The sequence below is a fragment of the Barbus barbus genome (assembly GCF_936440315.1).
Source record: "Barbus barbus genome assembly, chromosome: 26".
Taxonomy (NCBI): Eukaryota; Metazoa; Chordata; class Actinopteri; order Cypriniformes; family Cyprinidae; genus Barbus; species Barbus barbus.
Window position 1 is genome coordinate 3,633,040 of NC_136754.1, and position 25,240 is coordinate 3,658,279.

At 37.8% G+C, this 25,240-nt stretch overlaps 2 protein-coding genes across 4 annotated transcripts; one reads left to right on the forward strand and one right to left on the reverse strand.

The window, feature by feature from the left end:
• Positions 1 to 749: 749 nt before the first annotated feature.
• Positions 750 to 24,431, forward strand: cactin. Of its 2 annotated transcripts, none has more exons than XM_079379208.1 (10): positions 750 to 1,076; positions 17,180 to 17,729; positions 17,839 to 17,934; positions 19,581 to 19,726; positions 19,808 to 19,970; positions 20,126 to 20,240; positions 20,986 to 21,178; positions 21,269 to 21,391; positions 22,127 to 22,470; positions 23,532 to 24,431. In XM_079379208.1, the coding sequence occupies exons 1-10, from the start codon at positions 760 to 762 to the stop codon at positions 24,020 to 24,022; spliced, it is 2,538 nt and encodes an 845-aa protein (XP_079235334.1). In that variant the 5' UTR covers positions 750 to 759; the 3' UTR covers positions 24,023 to 24,431. The 2 variants fall into 2 exon arrangements, with proteins under 2 accessions (XP_079235334.1, XP_079235335.1); XM_079379209.1 differs by lacking the exon at positions 750 to 1,076 and adding an exon at positions 10,462 to 10,758.
• Positions 5,627 to 8,453, reverse strand: LOC306846131 (CD48 antigen-like). Of its 2 annotated transcripts, XR_013782044.1 has the most exons (7): positions 8,350 to 8,453; positions 7,843 to 8,142; positions 7,296 to 7,562; positions 6,971 to 7,096; positions 6,758 to 6,798; positions 6,121 to 6,627; positions 5,627 to 6,037 (listed from the first exon to the last, which is right to left on the reverse strand). XR_013782044.1 is itself a non-coding variant. In XM_079379257.1 (6 exons), exons 1-6 carry the CDS (start codon positions 8,414 to 8,416, stop codon positions 6,532 to 6,534), a joined length of 897 nt encoding a protein of 298 aa, XP_079235383.1. In that variant the 5' UTR covers positions 8,417 to 8,434; the 3' UTR covers positions 5,627 to 6,531. The 2 variants fall into 2 exon arrangements, 1 of the variants encoding a protein (XP_079235383.1); XM_079379257.1 differs by having other exon boundaries at positions 5,627 to 6,627; positions 8,350 to 8,434.
• Positions 24,432 to 25,240: the final 809 nt, after the last annotated feature.

The window sequence follows — 25,240 nt, forward strand, 5'->3', positions numbered from 1 at the left end:
GTTGTGCCAAAGTTCAACTCCCTGCATGCCAAATTATTACCCTCCTCGTTTAAATCTCCCACACTTAACCCTAAACATAACCATACTTGGCAGTTAGCTCCAGGGTAGTATCTCCAGGGGGTGGATATGGGTAGGTTTAGGGATCAGGGGGTGGATATGGGTAGGTTTAGGGATCAGGGGGTGGATATGGGTAGGTTTAGGTATATGTAAGGTGGGAAGAGTTGGATCTAGATCCAACCACACCCCCTGGATCTTGTGTTCTGCAGTGAGGACCGCAACCACGAATATACTGTACAGGACATGCATAGTCATAACTGAAAGTCACTAAAACAGGAAAATCGTTTCAAAGAGAAAATGTACTACATCTTTCCAAAATGTGCATCAGTTTATTATTATTATTATTACTATTAATTGTATATATTGAACAATTAACATTCAAAAGTATAACAACATGTTACAAAAGTGTATCACAATTTTAACGAAAGTTCAAAATGACAAAAAAAAAAACAAGGCGTCAACATTTCGCCTTATAAAGGACCCCAATGGGAAGCCCTATATTTCGCCTGTTAGAAATTATACGAATATTTGTGTAAAGCTAAAATTCTAATGAAACTGTGTATTTTCTCAATATAAATTCAAAGAAAGCTTTGTTGCCTCATCTTAAATATTATCATAGAATTGATTTGAGAGACATAAGTATCGTAAAGAATGTAAACTACCTATTTACGCGACGCAGCGCAGTCAGGACCTGAAAAAAACATGGGATCGAAGAAGCATCGTAGGAGCCGATCGCGGTCTCGCTCTCCAGAAAGATCCCGTAGATATGTCCGTTCGCGCTCGCCCGAGGACAGACACGGTCGGAACCGCTCGCCCGAGGACAGACACGGTCGGAACCGCTCTCCCGTGAAAGGTTCTCGCAGACGAGGGCGGTCTGACAGCGGCGGCTCCAGGAGCAGCGGAGGATCCGCAGGCCCGAGCCGACACCGAGGGAGAGAGTCCGGCCACTCCAGCGACTCTGACCGCGACCACAGAGACAGAAGAGCACGATCACACCGAAGATCGAAAGACAGAGACAGGTACTTAAAACCATCATAATCTAAAAATCAAACAATCCTGTAGGAATTTCAGTTTATAGTAGGAGGAGGTCCGTGTGAAATAGAAAAACTGTGTTTAGTGCAATTCTATGCACTCTCTAGATCAATAATTATCAGAAAATGTTGAATTGTGTCCTTTGGTTAGCTATAACGAGGTCATTTAATAAAGGGCATGGCCAAAGTTACAAAGTTTCATGGAGATCGGACCCTAGGTGGCACTAAACCGATTAAAAAGGCCTCAAAAACACAATTTCTAAATTAACGTTACCTCAAATTGTAGAACGTGTTCATATATTCACACAAATACGTGATATTCATATCATTTGATAGATCTCCTCATTCTGAGCAACTCTGGGAGTAATGCTGTGTATCAAATCATTTATTAAATATTCGCAAATATGTTAAAAACCTACTTTTGTGAACTATTCCTAGGTTTTTCGCTCAATTTAGATCAAACCACTGCAGTAATGCTCTCTGGACTCTCTAGATCAATTATTATATATATATATATATATATATATATATATATATATATATATATATATATATATATAATAAAATTGTCCTTTGGTTAGCTATATCGGGGTCTTTTATTATAGGGGCGTGGGCAAATATACCCAAAATCGTATAAAACCTAAACAAAAACTCGAAACTTGGTGAAAACATGTGACTCTTAACAAGCATGCAGAGTTTCATGGAGATCGGACCATAGGTGGCGCTATAACAGTGAAAAAGGCCTCAAAAACACAGTATTTCTATAGTAAATGACCTCAAATTGCAATAAAATGTTCATAATATTCACTTATACACTATATCTTCATATCATTCGATAGATCTTCTCATTCTGATCAACTTTGCTTCTAGGATCACTGCTGTCAATCAAACTGTTCTTTAAGTACTTGAGATTATTTATTTTTTTAAACAATTTTTGTCAACTAGCCCGCAGTTTGTAACTCTAAATCAATAAAATCAGCGCAGTACCATTCTCTAGACTCTCTAGGTCAATAATTATGAAAAATGTTGAACATTTACATTTGTACAACTACACTGACCAAAATTATAAACGCAACACTTTTGTTTTTGCCCCCATTTTTCATGAGCTGAACTCAAAGATCTAAGACTTTTTCTATGTACACAAAAGGCGTATTTCTCTCAAATATTGTTCACAAATCTGTCTAAATCTGTGTTAGTGAGCACTTCTCCTTTGCCGAGACAATCCATCCACCTCACAGGTGTGGCATATCAAGATGCTGATTAGACAGCATGATTATTGCACAGGTGAGCCTTAGGCTGATGAATTCCAAAGATGTTCTGAGGTAGAAATGTTCTTCCAGGTAGAGAGTGGAAAAAAAGCTAAGAAAGAGACCTGTTGAGGTCTGAGGAGCTTTGGTTGAATGGAAAGTCAAGGCCGCAAGGCCTAGCGAAAACTTAAGGGTCAAGAAGAGTTCTAGCTCACATCCACATCTTCTCAGAATCTAACAGAACCGTAGACTGCAGGGGCATCACTGAAGTAAGAGCTTTATCTGATATACAGGTCACACCTCTAGGGTGTCAAAGAGCCAGTGGTGACTTGAACTTTTGGAGGGAAAGATTACAACTCTTTGTCTCCATGCATGGTAATTTGCATATGAACTGGATTGGAAGTTGATATACAAACTATTAAAGATTCTTAGAACACTTATACAAGTGCATCTCAATAAATTAGAATGTTGTGGAAAAGTTAATTTATTTCAGTAATTCAACTCAAATTGTGAAACTCGTATATTAAATAAATTCAATGCACACAGACTGACGTAGTTTAAGTCTTTAGTTCTTTTAATTGATTTAGGCTCACATTTAACAAAAACCTCTCAACAAAATCTAAACAAATTAGAATACTTCATAAGACCAATAATAATAAATAAAAAAAAATAGTGAATTGTTGGCCTTCTGGAAAATATGTTCATTTACTGTATATGTACTCAATACTTGGTATGGGCTCCTTTTGCTTTAATTACTGCCTCAATTCGGCGTGGCATGGAGTTGATCAGTTTGTGGCACTGCTGAGGTGGTATGGAAGCCCAGGTTGCTTTGATAGCGGCCTTCAGGTCATCTGCATTGTTGGGTCTGGTGTCTCTCATCTTCCTCTTGACAATACCCCCTAGATTCTCTATGGGGTTCAGGTCAGGCGAGTTTGCTGGCCAATAAAGCACAGTAACACCATGGTGATTGAACCAGCTTTTGGTAGTTTTGGCAGTGTGGGCAGGTGCCAAGTCCTGCTGGAAAATGAAATCAGCATCTCCATAAAACATGTCAGCAGAAGGAAGCATGAAGTGCTCTAAAATTTCCTGGTAGATGGCTGCGTTGACTGTGGACTTCAGAAAACACAGTGGACCAACACCAGCAGATGACATGGCAGCCCAAATCATCACTGACTGTGGAAACTTCACACTGGACTTCAAGCAACATGGATTCTGTGCCTCTATATATAATATACACTCTCAATTAGATAATCCGAAGACGAACTGATAGAGACCAAACATGATATACATGAGGTAATATTAACTAGTGTTCTATAAGCATGCATAAAACAGTATACAATACACAAAAACATATACAAGAAGAGTAATAATATACACAATGACCTGAAGATATGTGTGTTCATTCAAAGAAAGGTTTTTCTATGAATTAATTAGAGAAGAGTCCATTTCCTAAGGGGAAATGAAGTGAGTGTTGCTCTACCCTTATTCTTTTGAGCAATACAACTGGTGTTATGAGATTTGTTGCCATGTAACCGGCACCCAGTATGTATATTGGGTGAGGGGTCTGTGACTATTTGTTAATTCAATGACTAATTGATTTGTTAAATCAAATGCAAAATCGTGTCTGATTGGTCCAAATGCTACAATATCTAACTATATTCTCTGATTTATCATTACACTACTGTAAGGTACAAACTCTGGTAGTTGTGTCTGTATATCCAGTTGAACAGAAGCTCCTGTCTGCACAAACACAGAGATCTCAGCACCGAACCCTGAGGAGAGAGAAACACAAAGTTCAGAACATTTTCTATTTCATTGCCCACTGGCAGCCATTCTGAAAAAGATGTTCAACATATGTTTGCTGATTTTTGGCACTATATGACACTCCAGACTACATGAAGAATAAATAGCACGTATATGAACTATTGTAAATGTACATTATGTTTATAAAATCTCTATGATTCATTGTTCATGCAGTATAACCAAAGTAACTCAGCATTTAAATGATTTTATATTAATTTTATCAGTTTAAAAAAATATCTATAGCTCTATGTGCTTTAACTCCTAAATAGTATTTCAAGAAACAGTAGTCTGAGAATCTTTGTCTTCCTTTCTTTGATGTAACATAAATTATTCTTTAAAACTCTAGTGTTAGGGACCATCAGCCTGCTTTCCTTCCCTGTTTTAGCCTTTTTTCTTCTGGACGACATTTGAAACTTTATTTTATAGCTCTCATCGTATTGCTTCTGTGTGATGAAAATAATAAAAGCATCAGCTAAATGAATAAATGTATATGTGCAGATACTCTGCTTGAGATGTAGAACTATGACAGATTGATAATGGCTATTTTTCAGAAACATTTTAATTACAATGACAAAACTTAGTCTTAGCAATTACTATTGTTTAATACATGAGACAAACTATAGCATTAAGACAGTTGATTATCAGATGTGTAAACTTTGATCTGTGCAGCAATCACCATAAAGTTAATCATTAATAAGTAATTTAATTAATCATTTAATTGAGGTTATTACGTGTTACTGATGAGGAGAAGGATGAAGGATGCAAGCAGACAATCTACTGCCATTGTAACAAACATCAGAATGACTGGTGTTGCTGTCCTAGAAAAGGAAGTTGAATATGTGTAAACTGATGCTCGGCAGGGGAAGTTGTGGCCTAATGGTTAGAGAGCTGGACTTGTAATCCAAAGGTTGCGGGTTCGAGTCTCGGGCCGGCAGGGATTGTAGGTGGGGGGAGTGAATGTACAGAGCTCTCTTCACCCTCAATACCACGACTGAGGTGCCCTTGAGCAAGGCACCGAACCCCCAACTGCTCCCCGGGCGCTGCAGCATAAATGGCTGCCCACTGCTCCGGGTGTATGTTCACGGTGTGTGTGTGTTCACTGCTGTGTGTGTGCACGTTGGATGGGTTAAATGCAGAGCACGAATTCCGAGTATGGGTCACCATACTTGGCTGAATGTCACTTCACTCACTCACTTCACTTCTTCCGACCACAGACAGTGGGTTCAGCATTTTTAACGATTCTCTTCCTGTCAGTAATTTGATTTGATTTATTGCTTTTTAAAGAACATAGTTTAGATCAAGTCTAATTTGTACCAGGTAAAAAAGACTATAATTACAGACTAGATTTAACCAGCTTCCCTACAAACACACACACAATGGTGCGCAACGATAGTTGCCAAAGAACAGAAGTCAAGCTGAGCACCATTCTCATCTCATCACATTAAACCATTTTGTGTGTGGTTTGAAGTGCTGCAGTCAAACACTATTCACAGACATCAGTGAAGACTTTATTTAGAGTTACTGAAATTGGTCTTGTGCATTGGCATAACTATGAGAAACCAGAGACACTCTTCCTGAATCTACAGGGTTATTTTGGGATGTGTGTGTATTCTGAAGAAAGAAAAAGTGAAAGTGACATACGGCCAAGTATGGTGACCCATACGCGGAATTCGTGCTCTGCATTTACCCATCCAAAGTGCACACACACAGCAGTGAACACACACCCGGAGCCAGGGGCGTAGATTACGCGGGGGACGCGGAGGATTATATTTAATGAGAGAAGCAGAGAAACACCCATTTATAACATCTGCAGTGAAGTTAAGGAAAGGAAAGAAAGGACGCGACGTGTGGCTAATGCTGCATTCTCCTGCTATCGGAATTATGGCAAATACGAGTTTCCTAGTAGGAAATTGGCCATATAAGGCCTCTCTAAGGCCGTTCATGTCCAATTTCCGACTAGGAAACTCGTATTTAGACGAGACTTATGCTGCCTTCACGTGCTATCGGCTGACTAAAAATATTTGGACTTTATATTTAAAAATAGGTTAAAACTAGACTAAATACTTCAGGTTTTCTTTGACTAAAACTAGACTAAAATGTTGATACATTTAGTCGACTAAAACTAAATAGGATAAGGTTGACTATATGATAAAAAACTAACAAGGACATTTTACCACGGGACTAAGACTAAGACTAAAATTGAAATAGCTGACGAAATTAACACTAAAGTGCTCAGACACAGTAGTGAACACAAACACACTGTGAACACACCGGGAGCAGTGGGCATCCATTCATGCTGCGGGATAAAGTTCATTGAACACAAAATAGAAATAGTGTCTGTACACTTCCACAAGAGTCATTAACTCTAGAAGCTGAATCAAGGCTTTAAGTCTTTAGCAGTCATGAGAAGAAGAAGGTGTTTGGTTTCGTCCTATGGCACAGTAGGTAACGTTGGTCCATGTATCTCCTGTCATCTTCTGGATCTGAATCTGAAGAGAAATAAAACAAAACATCACAGAATGTCATGTGAAACACAGTTAATATTCAGTATTGATTTTGATGTGACATTTATTATCTGACATCTGCAGGAATAGAGATGAACGGTCATTTGAATCTCACCTCAGCATCATCGTAGTCTGTATTATCAGCCTGTTTGACATCTGAGAGGTCAGAATGAAAGATTACTGCACAGATTACAGGTCGTGTGGAAACATATTCGCGTTTGATTCTGTCAGATTTAAATTGCTCTTGAACACTAGTTTCCAGTAACGAAGAAACTATTTAAGGTATTAGTGTGAGATCAGTTTTTCAGTAAGTGTAGGATGGACAAACCTGTTTTATTCTTGCAACAACAGTAAAGGGCCAAACCACCAAACACTATCACTCCCACAGCGATGGCAGTAAAAAGTAAAATGATGGGAAGATTTGAATTAAGTTGGATTTGCAGTTTTTCATTCTCTGGAAAGTAAGAGATGAAGAACAGCATGAATTAATATATTCAAACTTTAAAAGTCCCTTAATTATCTATAAATTAACATGCAACTTGCAATTTACAAACCAAAAGATGATTGATTTGTGGGATAAAAAAGACTAGTTGATATTACACATGGTGTGTATGTGTGCACAATACATGTCTTGAATAGAAGGAGATATTTACCTTTATTATTGACACAGAGTTCTTCAATGTTTATTCTGTCTTGTTTCCAGCTGACAGGGTTGCTATGGTTACAGATGATGGATTCCTCACTGCAGTCCAGGGTGAGAGTGTGGATCTCATGTGATGTCACTTCCTCTGGAGAGCATCTGTTGTTCTGATAGGTGGAGTTAATCATGAGCTCATGAGCTCTGCATGTGAAGTTCACAGTACAGGAGTCACTGCGGGACCATTTTGAGTTCACAGTCAGGACAGGAGCCTCCACAGCATCTGAAACACACGTTTACTCCAAGATCAAGTTGACAGCCGTGATGCAGCAGACACTCACATTTAAACACAACACAAATTATAAACACACAGGAATATTATATGAGCAACAATTTGTTTTGCAGTTATTGCAGAAGCAGATACAATCCTAAAATAAAGACAATGTGCCAAAAGCTGGTTTAAATGCGCACACTGTATATACAACTGAAAAAGTGAACATATTACTCTTATGAATTGTCTTTCATGCAGGAACACATTACATCGCACAATGAATTATACTCACCTATAACAGATACTTTGTATTCAGCAAAGTATTTATTATTATCTTCTACTCCTTTTGCTGTGTAGAGACCACTGTCTGTCTTCATCATGTTCTTCAGTGTTAGAGAGAAGGTTTCATTATTGAACTGTACTCTCTCCTCATAATAACTCTCAGGTAGTGTTTGTTTTGCTGCAGTTATAAATGTAACTATTGCTGTTGATTTGTCTTTCACCCATGTTAAGATCAGAGTCTCTGGTAGTTCCTGTGTCTGTATATCCAGTTGAACAGAAGCTCCCGTCTGCACAAACACATCACTGAACCCTGAGGAGAGAGAAACACACAGTTCAGAACATTTTACACTTCTATCTCACCTCATGTCATTAACCCATTAATTAAAAAGAATGAGATGTAGAACTATGGCAGACTCATAATAAGTTTTTACAAACATCACCATATGCACGAGAAAATGATGAAACAGTATTAGAAATTTAAATTACTGTACATACATTTATTAATTGAGTTTATTACATGTGTTAGAGATAAGGAGAAGGATGAAGGATGCAAACAGATGATCTACTGCCATCGTAGCAAACATCAAGATGGCTGATGTTGTATTCTTAAAACAGGAAGTTGAATATGTGTGCAATGACAAAGAGGAACCTCTTTATCTCTCCTATTACAAACAGATCAGCCCAACATTTGTGTAACTCTTTCCCCGCCATTGACGAGATATCTCTATTTTCTGAGATATCTCTATTTCTCAAGCAGAGGCTTGGTTCTTTATTTGGATGTATAATATGTTCATATATTCATAGCAGAACATATTCTGAGGGCCGTCACATTTAGGTGGAAATCATCAAAAATGCTGGCAGTGGCTGGCAACTTTTTTTTTAAACGCTGGTGTGTAAAGAGTTAATAACAGTAAGAAGAGGAGAAACACTGTTTTACTCTGTCCCTTGACAAACCTCTTGTAGGCTATGTGAGCCAGAACCAGACCCTCACTCAGAAGTACATGATACTATAGACTTCTATTGGTTTATAGCAGTGGTTCTTAAACTTTTTACACCAAGTACCACCTCAGAAAATATTTGGCTTTCCAAGTACCACCATTATGACCAACATTAAAATGCAGTAGCACTATGCACAGTTAAAAACAACAACAATCCGTTTTATTCCTAATAAGAATATTTATTATTATCAGCCTCTTAAAACATTGTAAATACACAGTTTGAACATTAACACTGCACTGTGCTTACTTCCAAGTAAATAAAAAACGTAATTAAATTAAAATATATTGTACCTAAAAGTGAAATAAAAACTGTACTTAAAGATTAAATAAAAATGTACCATACTTAACATTTAAGTGAAAAAGTACTTGATTAAAAAGAAAAAGTTAACAGGCTGTATGTGCAGCTGCAAGTAACTACAATCAGGCTGCAAAAGCCAGCAGACAACGCCCAGCTCTGAGCGCTTGAACGGCGAACGCGACAAGTATAAAAGCCTCGTCTGTTTGGGAAGGTGCGAAGACAGGCGAAAGTATAAATCCACCTTGAGAGGGCAGTGTATTTTTTATTTATTTTTTTCAGTTGAGACACAATAATGATTGTGTTTGAAGTGCTGCAGTCAAATAATATTTGCAGACATCAGCAAAGTCCTTATTTTTTGGGAGGGATTTCTCTTATCAAAGTAATAGCATTAAAAGTACTGTGAGAAAAAAAAAAGTGACACGCCATCTTCTCACACAGAGTTCTTTTGCAACCAGCAGTGTAATGAAGTACATGGAATCTTGATTATGCATTCAACTAAATTACATTTTAAAATGTATATGATCACATTTTTTTGTTGCTCATCCTTGTTGTGCCAAATTTCAACTCCCTGCATGCCAAATTATTACCCTCCTCGTTTAAATCTCCCACACTTAACCCTAAACATAACCATACTTGGCAGTTAGCTCCAGGGTAGTATCTCCAGGGGGTGGATATGGGTAGGTTTAGGGATCAGGGGGTGGATATGGGTAGGTTTAGGGATCAGGGGGTGGATATGGGTAGGTTTAGGGATCAGGGGGTGGATATGGGTAGGTTTAGGTATATGTAAGGTGGGAAGAGTTGGATCTAGATCCAACCACACCCCCTGGATCTTGTGTTCTGCAGTGAGGACCGCAACCACGAATATACTGTACAGGACGTGCATAGTCATAACTGAAAGTCACTAAAACAGGAAAATCGTTTCAAAGAGAAAATGCACTACATCTTTCCAAAATGTGCATCAGTTTTTTATTATTATTATTTTTATTACTATTAATTGTATATATTGAACAATTAACATTCAAAAGTATAACAAAATGTTACAAAAGTGTATCACAATTTTAACGAAAGTTCAAAATGACAAAAAAAAAAAACAAGGCGTCAACATTTCGCCTTATAAAGGACCCCAATGGGAAGCCCTATATTTCGCCTGTTAGAAATTATACGAATATTTGTGTAAAGCTAAAATTCTAATGAAACTGTGTATTTTCTCAATATAAATTCAAAGAAAGCTTTGTTGCCTCATCTTAAATATTATCATAGAATTGATTTGAGAGACATAAGTATCGTAAAGAATGTAAACTACCTATTTACGCGACGCAGCGCAGTCAGGACCTGAAAAAAACATGGGATCGAAGAAGCATCGTAGGAGCCGATCGCGGTCTCGCTCTCCAGAAAGATCCCGTAGATATGTCCGTTCGCGCTCGCCCGAGGACAGACACGGTCGGAACCGCTCTCCCGTGAAAGGTTCTCGCAGACGAGGGCGGTCTGACAGCGGCGGCTCCAGGAGCAGCGGAGGATCCGCAGGCCCGAGCCGACACCGAGGGAGAGAGTCCGGCCACTCCAGCGACTCTGACCGCGACCACAGAGACAGAAGAGCACGATCACACCGAAGATCGAAAGACAGAGACAGGTACTTAAAACCATCATAATCTAAAAATCAAACAATCCTGTAAGAATTTCAGTTTATAGTAGGAGGAGGTCCGTGTGAAAGAGAAAAACTGTGTTTAGTGCAATTCTATGCATTCTCTAGATCAATAATTATCAGAAAATGTTGAATTTTGTCCTTTGGTTAGCTATAACGAGGTCATTTAATAAAGGGCATGGCCAAAGTTACAAAGTTTCATGGAGATCGGACCCTAGGTGGCACTAAACCGATTAAAAAGGCCTCAAAAACACAATTTCTAAATTAACGTTACCTCAAATTGTAGAACGTGTTCATATATTCACACAAATACGTGATATTCATATCATTTGATAGATCTCCTCATTCTGAGCAACTCTGGGAGTAATGCTGTGCATCAAATCATTCATTAAATATTCACAAATATGTTAAAAACCTACTTTTGCGAACTATTCCTAGGTTTTTCGCTCAATTTCGATCAAACCACTGCAGTAATGCTCTCTGGACTCTCTAGATCAATTATTATATATATAAAAAAAATAAAAAAATTTGTCCTTTGGTTAGCTATATCGGGGTCTTTTATTATAGGGGCGTGGGCAAATATACCCCAAATTTTATAAAACCTAAACAAAAACTCGAAACTTGGTGAAAACATGTCAAATCAAAAATCAAATCACTTTTATTGTCACATCACCACAGCACATGTGCCTTCGTGAGTGAAATTCTTGAGAGCGTGCTCCAGACACTGCAGAAACAATTTACATATAGACATTACCATACATACGTACAGACTTATACAGATGACAATGTGTAATATACACATACATATACTCAGTACACACAGTGTACTATTAGACAGACATACAGTTACCGATACACATTATACACAGTATGTAGTACACATTCTACGTTATATACACACAGTAATATGCGAAGATGCAGCAGATTATATATAAACCGGGTGTGCAAATGTCATGGATGTGCATTGGATGGTATCCAGTGCTGGCAAAAAGATTGTTGTATTTGTGCAGTAGTGTACTGGTAGTCCAGTTTGAACTGTATGGGATTAAAGTGCAGTGCGTGGTATATTGTAAAGTGGGAGTGTGCTGTAGGGTGTATTAATTTCGACTGTTCATTAGCCTGATAGCCTGAGGAAAAAAGCTATCCCTCAGTCGGCTAGTGCGGGATCGGATGCTGCGGAGACGTCTTCCTGAGGGCAGCAGAGAGAGCAGTCTGTGGGACGGGTGGCTTGCATGCTTGTGACTCTTAACAAGCATGCAAAGTTTCATGGAGATCGGACCATAGGTGGCGCTATAACAGTGAAAAAGGCCTCAAAAACACAGTATTTCTATAATAAATGACCTCAAATTGCAATAAAATGTTCATAATATTCACTGATACACTATATCTTCATATCATATCTTATTCTGATCAACTTTGCCTCTAGGATCACTGCTGTCAATCAAACCGTTCTTTAAGTACTTGAGATTATTTTTTTTTAAGCAATTTTTGTCAACTAGCCCGCAGTTTGTAACTCTAACTCAATAAAATCAGCGCAGTACAATTCTCTAGACTCTCTAGGTCAATAATTATGAAAAATGTTGAACATTTACATTTGTACAACTACACTGACCAAAATTATAAACGCAACACTTTTGTTTTTGCCCCCATTTTTCATGAGCTGAACTCAAAGATCTAAGACTTGTTCTATGTACACAAAAGGCCTATTTCTCTCAAATATTGTTCACAAATCTGTCTAAATCTGTGTTAGTGAGCACTTCTCCTGTGCCGAGCTAATCCATCCACCTCACAGGTGTGGCATATCAAGATGCTGATTAGACAGCATGATTATTGCACAGGTGTGCCTTGTGCCACAATAAAAGGCCACTCGAAAATGTGTTTTGAAAAACAAAAGTGTTGCATTTATAATTTTGGTCAGTGTATAAACCGGTCATTTTATAACATGTTCTTTACATAGTGTACCCAAAGGCCTATGAATCCTACAAGAAAGCCCACAACTTCTCTCAAACCTGTGTAAAATGATGCATAATTTCATTCTAAACAAGCATGCAAAATTTAAGAGAGACTGGGCAAAAAATAATAGTTATAAAGGTTAAAAACGAAGTGTTGTATGAGAAATTACCATTTATAACCACTAGATGGCAGCGGAAGACCACTAATGGGCTTATTAAACTCTAAAACAGTACTGTTCATATTTTGCTTTTGGAGATGTTATTAAAATCACTGTTATAACATTTAAAATCATATTTAGTTAAAGATTAACATTTTGTTCAAACAGGTACGTCAGTTTTTACAATTTTGCCGTATTATGATCACAGAGAAACCTGAAAATGACACACAAACTCTCAAAAAGAGAAGACTTGCAATAAGTGTTGTCACCTATCATATATTTCATATATATATCTGCAACAAAATGTGTGCACGTATGTCTGTGTGTGTGTGTAAGCATGCTTATTAATATGATAGTTTAACCATTTCATTTCTGTGTGTGTGTGTGTGTCTGTGAGCCTATTGTCCATTTTCGATATGTTTCACTGTCAGCTGTGCGTCCAGGTTGGCTTAGACCCTGAAAGCATAAGGCTTGAACCCCGGTAATCGCTGCTTGGAGCTATATTTTTGTTGTTGTTCTTATTGTTTCACATAATTTGAACTGTACAATGCTTTATATTTTCCATGTTCTGTTAGCACTGTATTTAACTGTGCTTACCTACAATAAAGTAACTACAATAATTATAATAATTGATTTTAAATACATTAGTACTATAGTAAAACAAAAAGCTATTAAATAGGCAACAGTGCAAGTTTATTTATTAAGAAGTCAAGTCACTTTTATTTATATAGCGCTTTCAACAATACAGATTGTGTCAAAGCACTTAACAGTATCAAACTGGAGGATAGAGTGTCAGTAATGTATAAAAATAAGATTAAACACTCAATTTTCAGTTAAAGGCATTTCATTATTGAATTCAGTGATGCCATTGTCTAGCTCAGTTTAGTTTAAATAGTATCTGTGAAATCAAATTGACGATAACCGCTAGAAATCAAGTGTCCCCAACTGAGCAAGCCAGAGGCGACAGTGGCAAGGAACCAAAACTCCCTCTGTGACAGAATGGAGAAAAAAACCTTGGGAGAAACTAGGCTCAGTCGGGGGGCCAGTTCCCCTAATTAATGGTGATCTAATTAATGCAGCCTAACAATCCTTTAACGGATTTGAATAATAGAAGTGTAGTAGTGTGTTATGTGTAAGCCAGGTTAAAGAAATGTGTCTTTAATCTAGATTTAAACTGACAGAGTGTGTCTGCCTCCTGAACAGTGTTAGGTAGATTGTTCCAGAGTTTGGGTGCTAAATAGGAAAAGGATCTGCCGCCTGCAGTCGATTTTGATATTCTAGGTATTATCAAACGGCCAGAGTTTGGAGAACGCAGCAGACGTGGAGGACTATAATGTGATAAGAGCTCGCTCAAGTACTGAGGAGCTAAGCCATTCAGGGCTTTATAAGTAATTAACAAGATTTTAAAATCTATACGATGTTTGATAGGAAGCCAGTGCAGTGTTGACTGAAGAACATTTCATATGCAGTGGTATTTCTAGTGCTTTACAGAAAAAAGGTTGTTAAAAAGGATCATAAGAAACAAAAATACAATAAAAACGTAAGAAGTAAAAATTGATAAAGAATAAATTATTAATTGTTGACGGCTCATTTCTTCATTTTAATAATAATACATTTAATTAATTTGACTACACCTATTATAATTTAAGAAACACCAAATAGTTCACTTATTAATATGGTAGTGAATTATAACTAAAAAAATAAATATTTTTAAAATAATATTTTACTTTAATATTTTCAAAGTGTAAATTAAGCCTTTATATATATATATATATATATATATACATTGATACTCTATCCTCCAATTTGATACATTATATATATATATATATATATATATATATATATATATATATATATATATATATATATATATATATATATATATACACAGTGCCCTCCAAAAGTATTGGAACAGTAAAGACAAAATTGCTCTGTTGGCTGTGGAGTCAAGACATTTACAAATATGATTAAAAGATGAATATGAGACAAAACTACAGAAAGTCACATTTGATTATTGGGTGATTCAACACACAGATGTTTTACCAGCTAAGAAGTTCAGCACTTTTAGAGTTTCATGCCTCTATCTGATGTGAGCATAAGTATTGGAGCAGTTGCCTCACAGGTCTTTCTAAGTGATCAGCTGTGTCCTGTTGCATTAATTCTTCAGATATTAAAAGCAGGGAATGTGTCGTATCAGTTATATCCATTACTTCTGTATTCTGAATCTTGCATTCGATGATGACACACAAACCAGGATGAAGACGAGGGAGCTGACTTTGAGAGAAAAGCAAGCAATTTGTATGCTAAAAGAAAAGAGGAAGTCAATTAGAGCTCTAGCAAAAACAAAGGGCATGGAGAAATCAAGAGTTTGGAAACCACCAGCAACCAACAACGACCTGATCGGCTGAGAAAACAACAGTAGTTGATGACAGACAAATCATAAAAGCTGTGAAAATGAATCCTAAAAGACGTGTCTGTAAAATCACCAACAACTTCCAGAAAGCTGGGGTGATGCTCTGACAATCTACTGTCCTCAGGAGACTTTGACACAGAATTACAGATGCTACACAGCAAGATGCAAACCTCTGACCAGCACCAAAAATAGAAAGGCAAGGTTAGAGTTTGCAAAAAAGCACAAAGGTGAGCCAGAAGAGTTTCGGAACGGTGTTTATGGACCGATGAGACAAAGATGAACCTTTATCTAAGTGATGGGAAAGCAAAAATGTGGAGAAAAAAGGGAACTGCAAATTATCCCAAGCATACATCCTCATCTGTAAAGCATGGTGGAGGTGGTGTCATGGCATGGGCATGCATGGCTGTCTCTGGAACAGGCCCTCTCATCTTTGACTTAATGATGACTTAATGCAGTGGTTCTCAATTCCAGTCCTGGGGGCCCCCTGCTCTGCACATTTTGCATGTCTCCCTGACTTAACACACCTGATTGAGATCATCAGCTCATTAGTTCAGTTCATGAATCTCTGGCTGTGTCCAAATTCAGGGTCTGCATCCTCCTTAGGATCCTTCCTACCCGGTTGAAGGAGGAAGGATCCTCCAACGTCCGCAAAACCCGGAAGTCGGTGTTTGTGAATTTGGACAGCCTACCCTTCTTTCAGTTCCCTCCCTTACCCGTGGCTCATATCCTGTCGCCTAGCAACCGTGACAGCGCCAAGCAAGAAGCGGGAAAATGGACAAACAAAGAGTTATTCTCCTCATTTGAATTCTTTTGGAAGAAATAAAGCAATTAAATAAATTAAATACTTTCTTTGCTCGTTGTCGGAGAGTTTTTTTATATCAGACTACAAGACAGTCACATCCAGGTAAGCCATTATAGCCTATTTTTATTTGTTTTTAAGTATTCTACTAATTTCTCCTACAAATTCATTGAGCCGAAGCATAAACTTTAGCTTGTTTTGTCAGAGAAACTCCTCTCCCACTCCGCTACCGCTCGCTTCGTCCGCCATTACGCTCTACCGAAAATAATTATGGGATAGGTAGGACGGGAAAGGATCCACCACACCCATCCTTCCAATTCGGGGAAAAGGAGGACGTATTTGTGGGCCGCATTTGAAGGATCCTACGAATTTGGACAGCCTTCGTCGCGGCGCTGTGACGTAACATCCTTCAAATGAGTACTCCGAAGGATGCAGACCCTGAATTTGGACACATCCTCTCTCCTAACAAGCTGATGATCTCAGTCAGGTGTGTTAAGCCAGGGAGACATGCAAAATGTGGAGAGCAGGGGGCCGCCAGGACTGGAATTGAGAACCACTGACTTAATGTATGATGACAGTAGCAGAATGAATTTTGAAGCGTACAAAACCATCTTGCCTACCAATATTCCAGAAAATGCCACCAGATTCATTGGGAAGTGCTTCATATTACATCAGGACAATGACCCAAAACACCCTGCCAGTTCAGTCAAGGAATTTATAAGAGCAAAGAAATGGAAAGTCTTAGATTGCCCAAGTCAATCTCTAGATTTAAATCTGAATGAACATGAATTTCACCAGCTAGAGAGGAGAGTAAAGGCAGAAACTCCCCAAAACAAGCAACAATTGGAATTGGCTGCATTAAAGGCCACTAAAAAAAAAAATATATATATATTAAAAAAAAAAAAAAATTATATATGTATTTTATATGTATGTATATAATATACATGTATACATATGCACACCTTTTAAAATTTTAGGATGGAGGTCATTTGCATAAGGATGATTATATTTGGGAATTTGTGGCATCTAAAAGATTGAAAACTGCTGATTGTGAACATAACATTTTTTAATTTCTTTGCTTAAGCTCTTCAGGTGATAATCGCAATAATCAGACGAAACATAAGACGAAGAAGAAACACAAGGATGAAAAGGGCAGCAGAAGGAGGAGTAGAAGCTCCTCACGTTCCAGTTCAGAGTCCAGCGCGGAGCGAAACAGAGTCAGAGATGGTAGGAGCAGCGAGAGAGAGCGCAAGAGACGACAGAGCAGGAGCTCCAGCCGAGAGAGACTGAGGGAGAAAGACAGAGAGGGGAGGAGCAGAGAGAGGGATGGAGACAGACGTAGACGCTCTGAATCCAGATCCTCCAGTTCCTCAAGCTCCTCCGCTGACTCTGATCAGGGAGGCAAGGCGACACCGGGATCCTCCTCCACCAAAGAAGACAAGAAGAAACAGAAGGAGATGATGAAGGCACTGGAGACCCCGGAGGAGAAGAGAGCCAGACGTCTGGCCAAGAAAGAGGCCAAAGAGAGGAAGAAGAGGGAGAAGATGGGCTGGAGTGAAGAGTACATGGGCTACACCAACGCCGACAACCCGTTTGGAGATAACAACCTGCTCGGCACCTTCAAATGGCAGAAGGTGAGAGGGATGTTTTGGAGAGCAGAGTTCAAAAATGTGTTGATATCGCCATGTTTGATAGGAAATTCTGGTTAGGATTTCACTTACTGTGTTTTTATGTGTTTCTCAGGCTCTGGAGAAGAAGGGCATCGGCCACTTTTCAGAAAAAAATCTGAAGGAGAGAAATAAACACATCCAGGTGGAAAACCGCAGGGAATTGCAAAAGGTACCAAACAGTTTTGAATAAGAAGACATTTTACAATTAGGAATTTTTTTGAAGTGGATTTTGAAATGTAATTCAGAATCACTACAGAAAGAGATAATCTATACTTGAAGATTCAAAAAGATATATGTAGTTGAAAAGCTATCTTTTTCATCTTTCAGGTATATATTTTCTAAAATAAAAATAATCCCTTCAACATAAAACTCCCCTTAAAAATGTCATATGTTTCAGTGTTCATAACTAGAGAAACATTTTTTAAATATTTTAACTTTTACTTTGTGTCAAATATTTTTAATTAAAGCTGCAGTCCTTAAATATAATCCGAAATCAATATTTGAGAGAGTACATAACCAGCCAGTGTTCAAAACTATTGCCTTACTTTAGCCTGATTCACAACGGTTAGCTTATGGTAATGTTTTCTAATTTGAGTGGTACAGGTAGATTTTCACGGGAGATTCGAGCATGGCACTGCGTCATTACGTCCTGGCTAGTAGGCTATAGCACGTTTATAGTCTTTTACAGCAGCTAGGATAATTAAATGTATCATTTTGATGATGGATTGTAATCAAGAAAGGATTGTGTGTTTATGAAACGTGAATGAAATTAAATTATATTCCAGTCTTAATTGTGCTTCTCATTACAGATAGCCTGGGATTACACAATATTTATATATAAAAAAAAAAAAAAAGTTTGAAGTGAGCATAGTTGGTTTTTTGGGTTAAAAGGATTTATTAATATGAAATTCGAATGACAATTAGATATTAGACTGTACAGAAATGGAAATCTACACTCTAATACACATTATACTCATTGTCACGCAGTGCTGATGTTGTTAACATGAATAATTTGAGAATCAAGTATAACAATAATACTTTGCACGGTTTCGTTAAGCTTGATTTATTCCTCAGTTGGTCAGAACAAAGTGGCTGACTTGTTCAGATGGCAATATATGGTGACAATTCTTATTTGGGTCATATATTCCAAGACGTAGGCGAGAATCTGTGATTCCTAAGCACAGTATCCACACCGTTGCGGTGACTGAGCTACACATTCACCTCAAAACATTAGATTCATCTGCCTTGGAGCCGTGCCGGCTCACAACCCCATGCACAGAAGATAATTCTGCAAGTAACTGCAATTCCAGCTTTTCAAACATAGATGGCGACAAAGAGGCAAACTTTACGGACTGCAGCTTTAACCAAAAGTGATATTTAAAATAGTTTCAATAGTCATTACTATTTATACTAATTTACACTGAAACATTATTGAATTGGGAATTTTTAAGGGGATAATTCAGAAAAATAATGTTGAGTATTTTTTTTTTGAAGGATTTTAAAATTAAGAATAACTACATAATTACAAAATAAACACCATAAACTAATGTGATATTTTAAATAATTTCATTAGTCATTAACAAACATACAGCGATGCTTAGAAGGTCAGTAGTTCATTAACAATATGACAAGATATGATTCAAACATTCATAACTGTTGATTTATGTTCTCTAATCAAATCTTCTCTCATAATGTTACTGTATTTTTGTACTATTTAAAATGTTTTTATGTCTAAATGCTGCAAACAAGTTGCTTTTGGTAAATGAACTGAAGACAAACTGAAGTGAAGTAAAGGTGTGAGATGTGTGTGTTCAGGTGAAGCAGCTGCGTCTGGAGCGAGAGCGGGAGAAGTCCATGCGCGAGCAGGAGCTGGAGATGCTGCAGAGAGAGAAAGAGGCTGAACATTTCAAAACATGGGCAGAACAGGAGGACAACTTTCACCTGCATCAGGCCAAACTGAGGTCACGCTCTTCAGACGTGTAGTGTTTTCATACATGCATGTGATTGGATCATTTGTAACGTGTTTCTGTGATGTGATGCAGGTCTAAGATCCGAATCCGTGATGGCCGAGCGAAGCCCATCGACCTGCTGGCTAAATACATCAGCGCTGAAGACGACGATCTGTCTGTGGAGATGCATGAACCGTACACCTTCCTCAACGGACTCACCGCCACAGACATGGACGACCTGCTGGAGGACATCAAGGTGTGCGATGAGAGAGAGATGAAAAATCATTTTACCACTCGATTGGGCTGCCATTCAGACATTTGTGCACAAAATAGGATTAAAATGTGAAGTAACAGTCATTTTTGCACAAGTTCAATGATGATTTTGATCTGGTTGTTTGTTTCTGGCTGCAGGTGTACATGGAGCTGGAGCAGGGCAAGAATGTGGATTTCTGGAGGGATATGACCACCATTACTGAAGATGAAATCAGTAAATTGCGCAAACTGGAGGCGTCAGGCAAAGGACCAGGTGATGTGATGACCTGCACTAATACAGTTACACCATGTATAGTTTACAGTTGAATAATTTCAAATATTAAATGTTTTATTTTAAGTTGTTTAAGATTATATATACAGTGCTATACAAACATTTTAGATAATTTGTTTGAAGAACTCAATACCTATTTTCAGAATAGATGCATTAAATTGACAAAATACAATAAATAAATGCGTTTATAATCTCACATAAGATTTCTATTTCAAATAAATGTTTATTTCAAACTTTCTACTGATCAAAGAATCCTGAAAAAAAGATCAGTTTCCACAAAAATATTAAGCAGGACAACGGTTTTCAACATTGATATTAAGAATAATTTTTTGAGCAGCAAATTGGCATATTAAAGACTGGAGTAATGATGCTGAAAATTCAGCTTTGCATCACGCGAATAAATTATATTTTGCAATATATTCATAGAAAACAGTTATTTTAAATTGTAATAATATTTCACAATATTACAGTTTTTACTTTGTTTTTGATTAAATAAATGCAGCCATAAGGCTTTTTAACTGTGGTGTATTTTTTATTTATTTATTATTATACAGCAGTTTATTTATTATTATTGTTAGTCATGAAACAATGCAAATGTAATCTCTGAACATGTTACATAGGGGATATTTGAATATTATGCAACCCTATTGCATTATGCTGTTTAGTATATTTCAAGAAGGTCCAGTGCACAATCCCTCATCCATCTCTGTTTTTGGTGTCATGTCAGGTGACCGTCGTGAGGGCATAAACACATCCGTGAGCACAGACGTGCAGAGCGTGTTTAAAGGGAAGACGTACAGTCAGCTTCAGGCTCTTTATATGAACATTGAGAATAAGATCCAGGCCGGAGGCTCCAATCTGGACATCGGCTACTGGGAGAGTCTCCTGCAGCAGGTGCGGGTCTACATGGCACGAGCCAGGTGCGTATCAGACCACAACTGTCACGGGACTCTGGGGATTTTTAGAGTTCAGTGATGTCTTACCTTATGGGTCTGTGTGTGTTTGTGAAGGCTGAGAGAGCGGCATCAGGACGTCCTGCGGCAGAAGCTGTATAAACTCAAGCAGGAACAGGGTGTGGAGAGTGAACCGCTTTTCCCCATCATCAAAGAAGAGCCGGAGAATGAGCGGCCCATGTGAGTGACTTCACTTCTACCTGTCCATTCAGACTTTATTTTTACATTTATTTATTTTTTATAACTATAAATAACTATATTTTCAAGATGGAAAAACAATTAACTGCACACAATCTAAATATATTTAATATGAATATCATTTTTTCTAGTTCTAAATGTCTCTAATTCCTAAAGTTATTCTTGAAATGCAACTAAAATTAAATAATATTTTACAAAATTAATAATAATAACTTTATAATTTCCGAATCTAAATGCTGATAACTTTATCACTTCCGTTCCGAATCTAAATGTGGATTTAGATGGCTCATAAATGCTAAATTACTATATTTCTGAGATATAAATTAACTGAACGCAACCTTAAACATGCAACGTAGTGTGGTTTTGTAACAAAGTAGTATACAACCATTTGAAATAATTGTTGCATTCAGTTTTTTTTTTTAAAGCATGCGTATACATTACCGTATGTCCTACTAAGCAGTAATGCTAATATTTGAGTGATTCCATGGTGATAGGAAATCTGCAAATATCAGGGAATATTTTATTTTTAATATTAGAATTCTTAAAATATTTTTATATGTATTTAGGCCTGGAAACATCATGGAAATTTGATAATTGTATCTAGATACTCAGCTCTAATAACTCAAGACTTCTAAACTGATTATAACATAGATCATCGCCTAAAACTACATTTGAAACATACCCAATTTGTGATTTGTCCATTTTGTTTTCCATTAGCCCTGATGAGGAGCCGGGCAGCTCTCAGCAAGGTGACGTTAGAGACAGACGGACCAAAAGGCTGGATGGAGAAGAGGGTGAGCGGTCTGGAAGGAGCAGTCCTGAGGAAAAGAAGGGAGGAGAGGGAGACAAAGGAGGGGAGGAAGAGGGAGGGAAAGATGAAGCACCGGAGGCCGTGTTAACAGAGGAGGATTTGATCCAGCAGAGTCAGGCGGAGTACGACTCCGGCCGCTACAGTCCCACGCTCCTCCTGCCCTCAGAGTTACCTCTGGACGCGCACCTCATCAACGTGGAGGAGGACCTGCAGAGACTCCTGCTGGCCCGGAGACAGCTGCAGGTGACCGGTGCGTATCGCTGCTTCATATACCATAGTCAAATTACACACACCACATGCTTCAAGATTTCAGTAACAGAAGTGCAGCAGGAAAAAAAGGTCAAATATGAACTTGGAAAGTTGAAAAGAATGTGCACTTTCATTGTTTGAAATTTTTTATATAATGTATAGAAATATATATATTTTTAATTGCCACCCTGTTCTGTCTCTCTACTCCATCTCCTACTTTTTCTGCATTGTGTACCAAATTGTTTTTTATTTTTTTTTTACAATTTTCCTGCATACTGGGTGCAGATAAGGCAAAAATAGAATGTAATTTCAACATTGGCCATAGGGAGGCGAAATCATTTTTTCCCCTCCCTTTTGTAACTCACCATGCTGTATCAAGGGGATGAAAGTGTAGGAAATAGACTCAGGCATGCACTTAAATTCATCTAAAGGGTAAAAGAGTTTGTGGATAGAAAAATATGTAGAAAATTTGGGTGTTACAAACAGCAGAAATGCAGGAAATTGACTCAAGGAGGCACTGAAATTCACCTTAAACACATTTAATGCTTCCGTTTTAATGGACTGATACAAAAGAATGTTTAACTTGAGATATTTTCAGGTTTCCATCTAAAGTTGTGAATTTAATTTGGAATATCACATAAAACATTTGCGAATAAAGCACTGTTTCCATCCCATTCAATATGATTGGTTCACTGGTTGGTCCAGTTATCCAATCACATAATCTATTGAGGCAAAATCAAGTCTTTTGTTGCGTATCAAGACTGCTTCCATTGTAGTTTATGCACTACAATTTAAATTCAATCCATCCATACATAGATGGAAACCAAGTTTTAAAGAATGCGGCAAAGTGAATAATGTGGTCAACACGCCTAGAGTTGTTTCATAGACCTGTAATTACAGAAAACCAATCAACATCATGTCAGCCAATTGGAAATTAAGAATTCAGTAATCTTGAAGTATGTCAACTGTGAAGATTCTTTACTGTTAGGAACATAAAACTATTTTATCGTTCACATTTGTAAAGTTTCACTCATGCTAATGCTAACTTGTCTTTTTGAACAGGTGATGCAAATGAAAGCGCTGAAGATGCATTCGTGCGTCTCGCTAAAGAGGGCATGGGCAACGACGAGGCCCAGTTTAGCGTTGAAATGCCTTTGACTGGAAAAATGTACCTGTGGGCCGACAAATACCGTCCACGTAAGCCACGCTTCTTCAACCGCGTCCACACCGGCTTCGAGTGGAACAAATACAACCAGACGCATTACGACTTCGACAACCCGCCGCCCAAAATCGTCCAGGGCTACAAGTTCAATATCTTCTACCCTGATCTCATCGACAAGCGCTCGACTCCGCAGTACTTCCTCGAGCCCTGTCCCGACAACAAAGACTTTGGAATACTGCGCTTCCACGCCGGCCCGCCGTACGAGGACATCGCATTTAAGATCGTGAACCGTGAATGGGAGTATTCCCATCGCCATGGTTTCCGCTGCCAGTTCGCCAATGGAATCTTTCAGCTGTGGTTCCACTTTAAGCGATACCGATACAGGCGATGAAGAGGATGAGGTTGAGTTGTATTAGCAAAGTGTTGATTACCGGGAACACTGAACGTTCATCTTCAAATGCTGTAAAATTGGTGAAAATCTAGAAAACGTAATACGATCTGTTTATTAATGCCATTAGCGTCTTCCGTTAGTGGGAGAACAGGTTGTGAAAGGAATAGACCAAAATATGTGACCTTGTCCTTGTTGAAAATCCTGTTTTGTACAGTTTCTGATTTGCAGGCACTTAGCTTGCATTCCATTTCTTTTCTTTTTTTTTTTTAAACGTGTTTGTTGGTTGAGCTTGAAAATGCTATTCTTGTACTATTTGTTTTTGAGATGATGATACATTAAAGATCGACTCATTTTTAATTGTTTAACGTCGTCATTTGTGCTAATTTTTTCAAATAAATTTTCCACCTTGACATTAGTTTGTTCATTGGAAGAAGCCATTTAAAAACAGACATTTTACAGCATTTTAGGTACACTGATGGCATTAAAGTTAAAATTAAGTTTCTGCAGTACATTCATATAAAAAACGCGTAACAAGCTGCATTAAGCTTTAAGATGCAGTCATACAGGAAGTTCAGTCTTGTCCATGTGGAATTGCCTTTAACGGCAACATACCTGGATTGAAGCAACAACCACAGCAGGTTTTAACAAGACAGCACGTCTCATATTTGCCCCTAAAACAGGAACACAACAATTGCAAATGTCCAAAGAATGACTAAATAGTCTCTGCCTCAAACTTCAGGGCTGTTTTTTTTTTTTTAAATCAGGAAACAAAACCATGTTTACATGATGCCAGGTTCATAAAATGATCATTTTTGAGCTAATCACTGGTTTTGAGAGAGTTTGTTTGTGGCAAAAGTTTGTTTTGAAGCAAGTAAACTACATATTTTTCAGACCATTCACCCCAAGGACGCTGTCTATAACTAAAGTTGTAATCATTCTAATTCTTAGAGAAGAGGAAGTCACACCACAGCTATAAGGATAACACCAGAGAGGAATATTGTTGGAATTTTTTGTATCGCCAATGATAAGCAGCAGACAATGTAAATGCAATAATAAACAGGATATTATCGCCTATTGCTGTAGACACTTACATGGTTATTATTGTTATAGTTATCTTTATAGTTATCGCTCTTGGTGTGAATATGACTTTAGATCTATTAACGTGGTGTACTGTATTTCACATGAACCATATAAAAACAAAATTAAATGTGGCAAGTA

What these genes read in the sequence shown, in the direction of transcription:
- cactin (XM_079379208.1), top strand. Translation starts at nt 760, where the DNA reads ATGGGATCGAAGAAGCATCGTAGGAGCCGATCGCGGTCTCGCTCTCCA. An exon ending in ACCTGCTGGAGGACATCAAG is followed by an intron (nt 19,971 to 20,125) that starts GTGTGCGATGAG and finishes TTCTGGCTGCAG; the next exon opens with GTGTACATGGAGCTGGAGCA. An exon ending in GGCGTCAGGCAAAGGACCAG is followed by an intron (nt 20,241 to 20,985) that starts GTGATGTGATGA and finishes GTGTCATGTCAG; the next exon opens with GTGACCGTCGTGAGGGCATA.
- LOC306846131 (XM_079379257.1), bottom strand. Translation starts at nt 8,416, where the DNA reads ATGTTTGCTACGATGGCAGTAGATCATCTGTTTGCATCCTTCATCCTT. An exon ending in ACTCTGTGTCAATAATAAAG is followed by an intron (nt 7,097 to 7,295) that starts GTAAATATCTCC and finishes CTTACTTTCCAG; the next exon opens with AGAATGAAAAACTGCAAATC. An exon ending in TTGTTGCAAGAATAAAACAG is followed by an intron (nt 6,799 to 6,970) that starts GTTTGTCCATCC and finishes CTGACCTCTCAG; the next exon opens with ATGTCAAACAGGCTGATAAT.